Genomic DNA, 12,400 nt, shown 5'->3' on the forward strand with positions numbered 1-12,400 from the left:
TGGCACACAAAATAAGGGCTCATTGTGGGTTTCTAGGTGGAAAAATGGAAGTGCTATGGCCTTTTAAGCACAAGGAGGAAAAAAACGAAACCACAAAAATTAAAACTGGCTCTGTCCTTAAGGGGTTAAGGAGAATAGTGTTGCTTAGTGATAAGATCATCCACTGGATTCCTTAGCATGGAAAGATCAGAGATTTCAATCAATAAGGTATACTGAATCTTTTCCCATAAAGATATAAAGATATTTATCAATCTGCGCAGCTCCTTCTGCTGTATAACATGATGCCGAAAGCTTAGGTAGCATTTCCCGGTGATCGGTTCCTTTTAACGAACTCCACCACATTTAGAAATAGCATTTAGTTGTATGCCACCCCCCCCCCCACCATATTATTCCAATATTACAGCATATCTGATCCATAATTTCACATATTTGCAGAATTATTTTTATTCCTTAATATTTCAGATAGAAGCTCTTATGTGTGCATTGATGAAACAAAGAAAGAAAGATCCACATGTGAAAAGTATCATTGTTTCACAGTTCACTTCATATTTATCAATGATAGAAACAGCCCTCAGGTAAGACTGACTCCTTATTTTTGTTAATTTTATTGATTTGCCAGTAATAAGTTGTATGTGTCTCATAAACAGCTTGCTAGATAATACTGTTAAAAAAAAGATGTGTCGATTAACTTCAACCAAGTTGGGCATTAACGTTTAATTTCCTTTCCTTTCTAAGGGTGCGTTCACACCTACTAGATCTGCAGCAGATTTGATGCTGTGTTCAGTTATTTAAATGAAATCTGCTGCAGAAAATCAGCTGCAGATCCTGTAGGTGTGAACGCACCATTAAAGGTTTTTTTTTTTCTTTCAAATCAAATGGTACCAGAAAGTGCCAGAGATTTGAAATTTACATCTATTAAAAAATCTCAAGTCTTCTAGTACTTATCAGTTACTGTACGTCTTATAGGAAGTGGGTTATTCTTTCCAGTCTGACACAGTGCTCTCTGCTGACACCTCTGTCCATGTCAGGAACTGTCCAGAACAGCAGCAAATTCTCACAGAAAACCTCTCTTGCTCACCAGACTGGACAGAATACCAGTTCCTGCAGTACATATAGCAGCTAATAAGTACTGAAAGACTTGAGATTTTTTTTTACATACAAGTAAACTACAATTTTCTGGCACTTTCTGCCACCAGTTGATTAGAAAAATACATTTTGGGTGAACTACCCCTTTAACCCTGGATCTTTTCACATGATCAGCAGATTTAGATTACATCCTTTAGTTTCTTGTTTTTTAGTCTTATTAAAGGGATTATCCTGGATTAGAAAAATGCAGCTACATCTCTGCCCTCAGGTTGTGTGTGGTATTAGGGTATATGCACACTGAGGAAAACATGCGGTGCATTTTGACGCTTGTCCCCGCTTAACTCTCTGCCTATGCCATAGACTCCGTTCTATGCACAGGCAGATTCTACCGTCCGCACGAAGATTGAACGGCAGATTTCTGAACAAGCTTTGATAACCTGAAGCCTTAGCCGTGATTGGTTGTTTATGAAAAATTACACCAGTATTTGTTTCACACAGATAAATTCTAATCTGATTAATTTGGTCCTTATATACAGTCAGGGAGGCTGAGCTGTCACCTGGTTGATTAATGCACCTCAGGAAAGTCACCACAAGCCAGCTCTTGCAGCATCTGACCTACGTGCAGATGGATCCCGTGGGAGCTGGCTTCTATGACATCTCGACACAAATGTTTTCAAGAGTAAGGGTATGTGCACACTAGAGAATACACGCAGAGACTTTAAGTGGAGGTTGCGTGGCGAAATCGTTTTGAAGTCCCACCATTCCATAGACTCTATTATATTCGCCGTCCGCCAAAAGAATTGCCAATTCCTTGGGCAAACAGCGGAATTTGCTGGCAAATATCATTGAGTCTATGGGATGGGCAGAACTTCGAGCAGAGGTCGCGCGGCAGAATCCGCTTGAAATCTTCAAATATCGCTTTCCGTAGTGTGCACATACCCTAATGTTGCGTTATACAAAAGTGCACTTAACCCGTTGTGTGTGAATAAGCAACGTGAACCTGGTTTTTAATGCTTCTATGTACTGTATGCTAATGTGATTTGCATGAATAGAGGATTTATAGCTCCGGCCATGTTTAGCCTTTTGCCCTGGTTTTTCTTCCCTGTAGCAGTTATGTAACCTAGTTTCTGTACATAACACAGGCTTGATGCCACATCACATTTTTTCATCCATGTAATGTCTGTTGTCATAGAAACTGTACACTGTCCTACTTTTGTGTGTAGAGAGTCTGGCTTCATGTTTACACGCTTGGACGGCTCAATGACACAGAAAAAGCGAACCGAAGCAATTCAGTCTTTTCAAAGCTCTGATGTTGACTCTCCGACCATTATGCTGCTCTCATTGAAAGCTGGAGGAGTGGGTCTGAACTTGACTGCTGCTTCTCGTGTCTTTTTAATGGATCCTGTAAGTAGCTGAATTAAAGTATGGAAAAATGTTCATGAAAATCCATTCTATAAAGTCTATACCTCTGGTGAGGGCAGCTTAAAGGGGTTTTCCATGACTTTAACATTACTGGCAAGTCCTAACGCATCCCATAGAGTAGTGAGGTCCAGCAGTCATCACTTTATTGTTTTATCTAAATGCATTAATTGAAATCAATTCTGCCAAATCACAGTACATCAGCACAATGGGAATTTGGAGTGGGGTCAAAGGAGGATCCTTAACTATTCTTTTCTGTAGTTTGAACTGACAATATGCAGGAATTATAATGAAATACTTTCATGAAGATGCTTATTTAACAAGAGCACTACTATACACTGCAGAAGTAGCTCAAACGGGTAGAAATGGACACAGGGTTCTGCTTTTCAATAAAATTTCATTGCACAAGTAATTTTGTGGCGTTTTTGATAAATTATCTTTTGCTAGTGTAACCATTCTGTGTCACGTATATCCATTTGCTGATAGGCATGGAATCCAGCTGCTGAAGAGCAGTGCTTTGATCGTTGTTACCGTCTTGGACAGACTAAGGAAGTGATCATTACTAAGGTAAGCCTGGTTACAAATTGGTATCAAGGGACTCTACCTTTGCTATATATGTATTTTGTAATGTTGTAAATTAACTGGTCCCACTCCTATTCTCTAAGTTTTACTCTTCATGGCTTTTTTTGTGGATATGTCTCACTTTAATAAAAGTGCACATTTTGTACTCTAAAAATGTTTTCCAGCAAACACAAGGCCAGAGAAAACTAATAGTCACAAATTTTTATTTAATTTGTCTGTTCAAAACATTAAAATCATATTCCAGTATAACAAAATAGGTTTATATGTTGCTGGATCCATTGTAAAAATAAAATAATCAAGATACTTCCCTTTCCCTACTCATCTCTTCTCCTTGCTTGTGAGGCAAGAATACAGAGCAGGACCTTGCCCGCTTAGCCAATTACTTGTTACATTGCTATTTTGGCAAATTTATTCTGTCTGGTTCTGGATATATTATGTACGGATATCTTTTTTTTTTTTCTCTTTAGGCAGCATAATTTTCACGTAAATTAAACTATTTTGTACTTTCTCCTCAGTTTGTTGTAAAAAATTCTGTAGAAGAGAATATGCTGAACATCCAGAACAAAAAGCGAGAGCTTGCTGCTGGAGCCTTCGGAACAAACAAGCAGAGTGCAAGTGAAATCAAACAAGCCCGGATCAATGAAATAAGGACACTGGTTGATTTATAAAATTGACAGTGTAACAAATGTTTTATAAAGATGTTACTATGTTGAAATGCTTCCTCTTCCACAATCCAGGTAGAGAGCATGAAGACATACGTACTGTGCAGTCAGCACACTTGGTAAGAGCAATGAGGAAAGTTTAAAAGATGAAGGGAAAAGTTGTTCCCTATTCCTGTCCTTCTAGCAGGGGCATAAACACCTTAATTTACATGGTCACATTACAATATTTGAAGTTTAACAGTTTGATTTTACTGCAGAGATGCAAAATATGCTTAAAGCGACTCCGTACCCACAATTCCCCCCCCCCCACCCACCCACCCAAACCACTTGTACCTTCGGATAGCTGCTTTTAATCCAAGATCTATCCTGGGGTCCGTTTGGCAGGGGATGTAGTTTTTGTCATAAAAACAACTTTTAATCCGGCAGCGCTGTGTCTAACGGCCGGGGCTTACAATTGTATATGCATTAGGCTGGCACCACCTCTCCGTCCTTCCTCCCCACCCTCCTCATTATTAGGAATGCTCCAGGAACATTTACTGCTGTTTGAGCTTTGCACAGGTGTATTACCGATCCAGCCCATGTGTCTGGCTGCCACAGGTGGGGAATAGGAGACAATCTGCCTGGAGTATTCCTAATGATGAGGAGGGTGGGGAGGAAGGACAGAGAGGTTGTGCCAGCCTAATGCATATACAAATGTAAGCCCCGGCCGTTAGACACAGCGCTGCCGGATTAAAAGTTGTTTTTATCACTATAACTGCATCCCCTGCCGAACGGACCCCAGGACAGATCTTGGATTAAAAGCACAATGCCTAAGATCAAACAAAGGCAACATTTTAGTGGCTATAGCCTGCAGTACCTGGACATCATGTGAGTGAAAGCTTAGAACCAGTTCTGTACTGATATCACCCTTATACATGAACATAACATGCTCAACGTCTTCTGTATCACATGCTGCTTATAAATCTGTCATTAAACCTGACTCGTCAAGAAAAAAAAAAAAATAAAAAGAAAAAAAAAAAATATATATATATATATATAGTAGGAGCAGCCCTGTAATGAGCCATGATTATTTTTTTTTTGTGTGTATACACCTCCTGTTGTAGGAGTATGTATAATATGGCTTTCTGTACAGTTTACTTAATAAAACTGGTTGATTCCTGTCCACTAACAGGTGAATTATTACTCTCTTCAAGGTTTTAAATAAAGTCATTAAGCTGGAACACCCAGTTATATTCCCATTTGGTTTTACAGCATTAGATCTATATATGGTATATTTGGAGTTAGTGTGGGAATGCATGTAAGCCTCCTAGTAGAGATGGCATGAACAGTACATATTACATGCTGAACATATATTACTGCAAAGCACCTCATTCCCATCTGCAGCCCACTCATCAGGCTTTGATGTCTGCTCCTTGCCACTGGTAAAAGATGGATCCAGTCCTAGAATAAGTTTCCCAGGGCTGGATCCATCTTTTCACAGCAGCATGGAGTAGAGCTCACAGCCTGATGAGCTAAATGCAGAAGGGAGCAAAATGCAGTCCTAATGTAGTCGCTCAGCTCTATTTAAGATTGTTGTTTGGACTGATGTGAGTTATATAGGCACTTCACAAAATATCAAACGTTCATAAATAGTCTTGTAAAGCAAAAAAAAAATTCATATGTCAGGTGTTTTTGGTAAATTACCAGCCTCACTATTGTGACCACCATTCTGTACCTGTGTATCCACTTGCTGAGGGAATTCAGGAGCATGTGTGAACATGCTGATAATTCCCAGTAACACCTGATTTTCTCACCTTAAGTGCTGCCATTTTTGGGATATTCTATAAAAAAAATACCAATTCACTCATTAAGAGCATTGGGTGGGTTTCCCCTGAGTGTGTCTAACAAGCAAATTTGCATATTTTTAGCGCATTGAATATCACAAAAATGGTGGCACTTGTGTGAAAAGACTGGCAACAGTAAGAGATCAGAGATTACTGGAAACTATCAGGTTGGAATGCAAGAAACTGCTGATTGACCAAAGTAATTCTGGTTACAAGTTAGTATAAAAAGGATGCTACTAGAGATGAGCAAACCGGGTTCGAGTCGATCCAAACGTTCGGTATTTGATTAGCGGGGGCTGCAGAACTTGGATAAAGCTCTAAGGTTGCCTGGAAACCATGGATACAGCCAATGACTATCCATGTTTTCCACATAACCTTAGGGCTTTATCCAACTTCAGCAGCCACCGCTAATCAAATGCCAAAAGTTCATGTTCGGATCGACTCGAGCATGCTCCAGGTTCGCTCATCTCTAGATGCTACCTTTGCTACATGGTATTTTGTAATGTAATTCAACTGGTCCCACTAATCCTCCAAACTTTCATGGATGGTGCGATTTCAGCTCAGTTAGTCCAGCAAAATACAGGTAACATACAGTAGTCTGTGCAATTCCACCAAATTTCATTTAATACATTGTAAAAGGTGAACATTTTATTACAAAAGAGCTGTGGATTTGAAGTTCAGAATTTACCTCTCAAAGGCAGATGCCCATAAATCTCATGTATTTGTAGAACATTCTGCAAGTGATTCTCAGTTTCCCAGTTGTTCCTTAACCCCTTCCCCCAATATGACGTCCAGGGACGTCATGAAAAGCAGTGGCAGAATGCATCATGACGTCTCCTCCTGCTGCCACTGCCCGCAGGGATGGAAATTAATTAGTGATCAAAGCCCCATGCTCTCCGCCACCGGAGGTAGCGGAGAGCATGGGGCAGTGATCGGGCCCCCCCCCCCACCACACCCCAAGATGAATTCTTTGAGGGGTGCACTTTCCAAAATGGGGTGACTTTTAGGGGGGGTTCTCTTCTGCGGACACTACAGGGGCTCTGCAAACGCACCTGGCGCTCAGAAACTTCTTCAGCAAAATCTGAACTGAAAATGCTAATTGGCGCTCCCTTCCTTCTGAGCCCTCCTGTGTGCCCATACAGTGGTTTATGCCCCCATATCGGGTACTGTTGTACTTAGGAGAACCTGCGTTACAAATTTTGGGGTGCGGATTCTCTCATGTTCCTTGTGAAATTTTAAACTAAACGAACATATTATTGGAAAAATTCGAGTTTTTCATTTTTACTGTCTAATTTTGAATACTTTCCTCTAATGCATGTGGGGTCAAAATGCTCATCCTACCCCAAGATGAATTCTTTGAGGGGTGTACTTTAGAAAATGGAGTGACTTTTGGGGGGATTCTGTTCTGCGGACACTACAGGGGCTCTGCAAACGCACCTGGCGCTCAAACTTTTTCAGAAAAATCTGCATTAAAAAAGCTAATTGGCGCTCCTTCCCTTCTGAGCCCAGCTGTGTGCCCATACAGTGGTTTACGCCCACATATGGGGTACTGTTTTACTCAAGAGAACCTGTGTTACAAATTTTGGGGTGCAGATTCTCTCATGTTCCTTTTGGAAAGGAGAAACTTTAATCTAAACATATATATTATTGGAAAATTAAAATTTTCGGTTTTTTTAAGGCCTAATTGTGAATACTTTCCTCCAGCCCCTGTAGGGTTAAAATGCTCATTATACCCCTAGATTAATTCTTTAAGGTGTCTAGTTTCCAAAATGGGGTCACTTATGGGGGTTTCCAGTATACAAGCCTCCTAAATCAACTTAAAAAAAGAACTGGTCCCTAAAAAAATCAGTTTTGGAAACTTTCACAAAATGTGATAATTTGCTAATAAAATTTCTAAGCCCCATAACAGCCTAAAAAAGTAAAATATGTTTCCCAAATTATGCCAGAATAAAGAGGACATATTGGTAATGTGATTTAGTAACTAATTTATGTGCTATGACTTCCTTTTTTAGAAGCAGAGAATTTCAGAAGTTCATAAAATGCAAAATTTTCTAATTTTTCATGATATTTTGATGTTTTTCACAAAAAACACACAAAGTAATGACCAAATTTTGCCACTAATATAAAGTGCCATATGTGACGAAAAAAAACAATCTCAGAATTGCTAGCATACGTTAAAGCATCACTGAGCTATAAGCGCATAAAGTGAGACAGGTCAGATTTTGAAAAATGAGCCTGGTCATTAAGGCCAAAACAGGCTGCGGAGGCAAGGGGTTAAAGAGTCTCTTTTTTAGCAGAAATAAAGTGTCCAGGCGATTTTAAGAAACTTTGTAATTGGGTTTATTAGCCAAATATGCCATTATCTGCATTTAAAAAGCCTTTTCCCAGGTTCCCTCCTCCCTCCTCTTCCATTGCCTGCAAAAAAAAAAAAAAAAAAAAGAAATTGTGACTTGTTGCATCAAACATAACCAGTCTGCTCCATGGAAGGGGGAGGAGAAAGGAGGGAGTTAGCCAACAGCAGAAAGCTGATCACAGGCATAGAGCTGGTACGCTGTAATCAGAAAGGCCAGTGCTGACTGTCAGAGGAGATAAAGGGCGATGTATTTGTAGATTTACTCTTTGTCGTCCTGTTTTGGTCTCTTATTTAGCTCTCTCCATAGGAGAACAATGAAGACAGGGGGGGGGGGGGGGGGAAGCTTCAAACTGCTTTTTCATGATAAAAATGCATTTTTCAGCTAGTAAACCCAATTACAAAGTTTCTTAAAATCGCCTGGACTATTGATTTCAATCAGCATCCGGGACCTCACCGGTAATCACACGCTGCAGCAATCGCACTGCCGCGTGTCATTAACCCCTTAAACACCGCGATCGCAGCGTTTAAGTGTAAGTGACAGGGAGAGTCCCCTGTCACTTACCGATCGGGACCCCCGCAGTGTGACCGCGGGGGTCCCAATCGTTGAAACTGACCGCCGGAGGTCTCTCACCTGCCTCAGTGCGGTCCGATCGGCGATCTGCTACACTGAGCCTGCACAGGCAGGCTCAATGAGCAGATCGCCGATAACACTGATCAATGCTATGCCTATGGCATAGCAATGGTCAGTGTAGAAATCAAAGTAGTGTATGTAAAAGTCCCCTAAAGGGACTTCAAATGTGTAAAAAAAAGTTCAAAACACTTACACTATCCCAAACCCCCCCCCCCATCCCATTATATAAATAAAACATAAAAATAAATAGATAAACATAATATACTGTAGCGTGCGTAATTGTCCGATTAAAATATAACAAGCGTCATTGTGAACGGCGTACACGAAAAGAGGGAAAAAAAAGTGTGCAGATTACCGATTTTATGTTACATTATATTTAAAAAAAATAAAATAAAAAGTGAATCAAAACGTCCGATCTTCACAAATATGGTATTAATAAAAACTAGAGATCATGGCGGAAAAAATGACACCCTATACAGCCCCATAGGTGAAAAAATAAAACTGTTATAAGTGTCACAATAGGCCCATTTTATTAATATTTAACCCCTTCAAGACCAAGCCAATTTGCACCTAAAAGACCAGGCTCATTTTTCAAAATCTGACCTGTCTCACTTTATGCGCTTATAGCTCAGTGATGCTCTAACATATGCTAGCGATTCTGAGATTGTTTTTTCGTCACATATGGCACTTTATATTAGTGGCAAAATTTGGTCACTACTTTGTGTGTTTTTTGTGAAAAACATCAAAATATTAAAAATTTAAAAAATTAGCATTTTATGAACTTTGAAATTCTCTGCTTCTAAAAAAAGAAAGTTGTATTACATAAATTAGTTACTAAGTCACATTACCGATATGTCCTCTTTATTCTGGCTTCATTTCATAAACATATTTTACTTTTTTAGGGTGTTACGGGGGTTAGAAATGTATCAGCAAATTACCACATTTTCGTGAAAGTTTCCAAAACTGATTTTTTTAGGGACCAGTTCTTATTTTAAGTTGATTTAGGAGGCTTGTATACTGGAAACCCCCATAAGTAACCCCATTTTGGAAACTACACACCTTAAAGAATTAATCTAGGGGTATAATGAGGATTTTAACCCTACAGGGGCTGGAGGAAAGTATTCACCATTAGGCCGTAAAAACATGAAAAATTAAAGTTTTCCAATAATATATACATTTAGATTAAAGTTTCTCATTTTCAAAAGGAACATGAGAGAAAAAGCACCCCAAAATTTGTAACACATGTTCTCTTGAGTACTACGGTACCCCATATGTGGGCGTAAACCACTGCATGGGCACACAGCGGGGCTCAGAAGGGAAGGAGCGCCAATTAGCTTTTCCATTGCAGATTTTGCTGAAGAAGTTTCCGAGCACCAGGTGCATTTGCAGTGCCCCTGTAGTGTCAGCAGAGAAAAAACCCCATAAGTCACCCCATTTTGGAAAGTACACCCCTCAAAGAATTCATCTTGGGGTAGGATGAGCAATTTGACCCCACAGGTGTTAGAGGAAAGTATTCAAAATTAGACAGTAAAAATGAAAAACTTGACCAAATTGGTCTCTGTCACTTTAAATTTTCAGAGCTTGGCTGGTTGTGGAGCGCATGCGCACTTCATAACCAGCCAGGACGCCGAGGAGGAAGGAGCTCCGTGGATCCGGTGAGTATATGGGGAAGGGGGGGGGGGGTGACTGGGGGACGGGGGTGACAGAGAGGGGTAGGGGCGACTTGGGGGGGGGGGGGGGGGGACATCACTTTTTATCCCCTGTCACCAATCATTCATGGTGACAGGGGATAAAAAGTGCCGGCGGCACATGGCACAAGCGATCAGCGTTATATAGTATATACCGCTGATCGCTTGTACCGGGACCCCACAGGGGGGGTCCCGATGACTGCCCCATGCTCTCCGCTACCTCCGGTGGCGGAGAGCATGGGGCTTTCATTCATTTTTCTTTTTTGATCACTGTGAACAGACATTAGTCTGTTCACAGTGATCGCGGCGGCCATCTTGGATCCGATGGCCGCCGCGGGAGGGGGGGGTTAGTGACTGGGGCACTAGGGGGCCGATCTGGGGTCTGATTTTTACTTATTTCATCTCCCCCCCCACCGTGGATTCACTGTGGGGGGAGATGAAATACAGCGGCGGCACCGGCCCATTAGTGACCGCCGTTACGGCGGTCACTAAGGGGTTAATGGGGGTCAGCTGCGGAATCGCAGCTGATCCTCATTATCTCCGGTGCTGTACACAGATGAGAGCGGGATCGCTGTCCCTGCAGCGATCCCGTTCTCATCACAAAGCCGGAACGTATATATACACATTCCTACTGCACGGGGCATGTGCAAAAGGAACGTGTATATATACAGATGGCTGACGTGAAGGGGTTAATTGCCAAAAAAAAAAGGATTTCATAAAAAAAAAATATATATAACATTAGAGAATGTGTAAAACTGCATGGTTGTGTTCGGGCTGACCTATAGAGTAATAGTATCATGTCGCTTTTACCATATAGTGCATTATGTAGACACAGGAACCCCCCAAACGTTACCATATTGCATTCTTTTTTACAATTTCACCTATTTATATCTTCATAAATATTATATTTGGAATTCCATCATACATGTTATGGTAAAATGAATGACACCATTACACAGTACAACTATTCCTGTAAAAAACAAGCACTTACATGGCCTTTTAGATAAAAAAAAGTGCTAGAGCTCTTAGAAGGGGAGGAGGGAAAAACGAAAGCGCAAAGATCAAAATTTGCGTGGTCCACTGGGTCATTTTGGGCCTGGTCTTCAAAGGGTTAAGGGAACCAGTCACCACTTCTAACTTGTCTGTTTGTAAATACTCATAAGGCAAATATCCTTGGTGGTGTAATCACATCCTCATTTACTAGTACTCACTTATCAGAGAACAATTCTCTATGGTCCTTACCACTAGATTTCTCCCCCCGTGTCCACTTTGACAGAAATTCCATCTTCAGCAGCTAAATGAAAAAAAAAAAAAAAAATCTGACAGTGCTATGCAGGTGTGAAAGTCTGGACTGTGTGCATACACGAACAGCCTGTCCATGTTATTCCTAAAAAATTTTTTTTTTTGGGGGGGGGGGGGGGGGGGGGGGGGAACTCCTGCCAGCTCAAGTAGTCGGAGAGGAGTGGCATCTTGGGCATAACGTTCATGACTTTGGGGGGGGGTTACCTCAGTGAGGCAGGAGCTTGCTCAGTGCACAGCTTGCTGTAGGGACAGCTTTCCCAGCCCCCCTGATTGGGTTCTAGAGCCACCAACCATAACAGAAGACCACTAGAGCCATCAATCATACCTTAAAGTGACACTGTCACCCCCCATTTGCATTTTGACTGCTCTCCACAGGTATAAAGGGTAAATGTTACTGCTTTCATTACTTATTTTATATCACACCTCATGGTGCTTGTTCTGGTAAAAAGTAATTTTATCATCTAGATTGATGTTGGCGGGGTCTTGCACCCTATGTGCCACACCGCTCCACCCCTAGCGCCACTTAACCCCACCCCATCCATGACATTATCACTGCATAGGAACCACCCCCCTCCGTGGCCATTGGTGTGGGACAATTTAGGGGGTGGGGCTGGGCTAAGTGGCAGAGCGATGTGGCACAGGACGCGAAGCCCTGCCCACATACCAATCCACAGATGATAAAAGTTAAGTTTTAAAAGCTGTAACATTTACCCTTTACACCTGTGGAGAGCAGCTAAAATGCAAATAAGGGGTGACAGTGTCACTTCAAAGAAGGATGTCATTGTATCCTCTGGCAGCTGAGAGTTGGTGATGGGGAGTCCCTATGCCTCTACTTTTCATTCTTTAGCTGGGAG

At 41.3% G+C, this 12,400-nt stretch overlaps 1 protein-coding gene across 1 annotated transcript in view; it reads left to right on the plus strand.

Moving 5' to 3' along the window:
- HLTF (helicase like transcription factor) overlaps positions 1-4,110 on the plus strand; it is a 63,139-nt gene extending 59,029 nt beyond the window's left edge. The window contains exons 21-24 of the mRNA XM_069975387.1: positions 463-575; positions 2,310-2,490; positions 2,992-3,072; positions 3,603-4,110. Coding sequence (XP_069831488.1) covers positions 463-575; positions 2,310-2,490; positions 2,992-3,072; positions 3,603-3,755 — 528 coding nt within the window. The 3' untranslated portion in view covers positions 3,756-4,110. The remainder of the gene's footprint in view (positions 1-462; positions 576-2,309; positions 2,491-2,991; positions 3,073-3,602) is intronic.
- Positions 4,111-12,400: the final 8,290 nt, after the last annotated feature.

This window comes from Dendropsophus ebraccatus, chromosome 6 (genome assembly GCF_027789765.1).
Source record: "Dendropsophus ebraccatus isolate aDenEbr1 chromosome 6, aDenEbr1.pat, whole genome shotgun sequence".
In the NCBI taxonomy this organism is placed as follows: domain Eukaryota; kingdom Metazoa; phylum Chordata; class Amphibia; order Anura; family Hylidae; genus Dendropsophus; species Dendropsophus ebraccatus.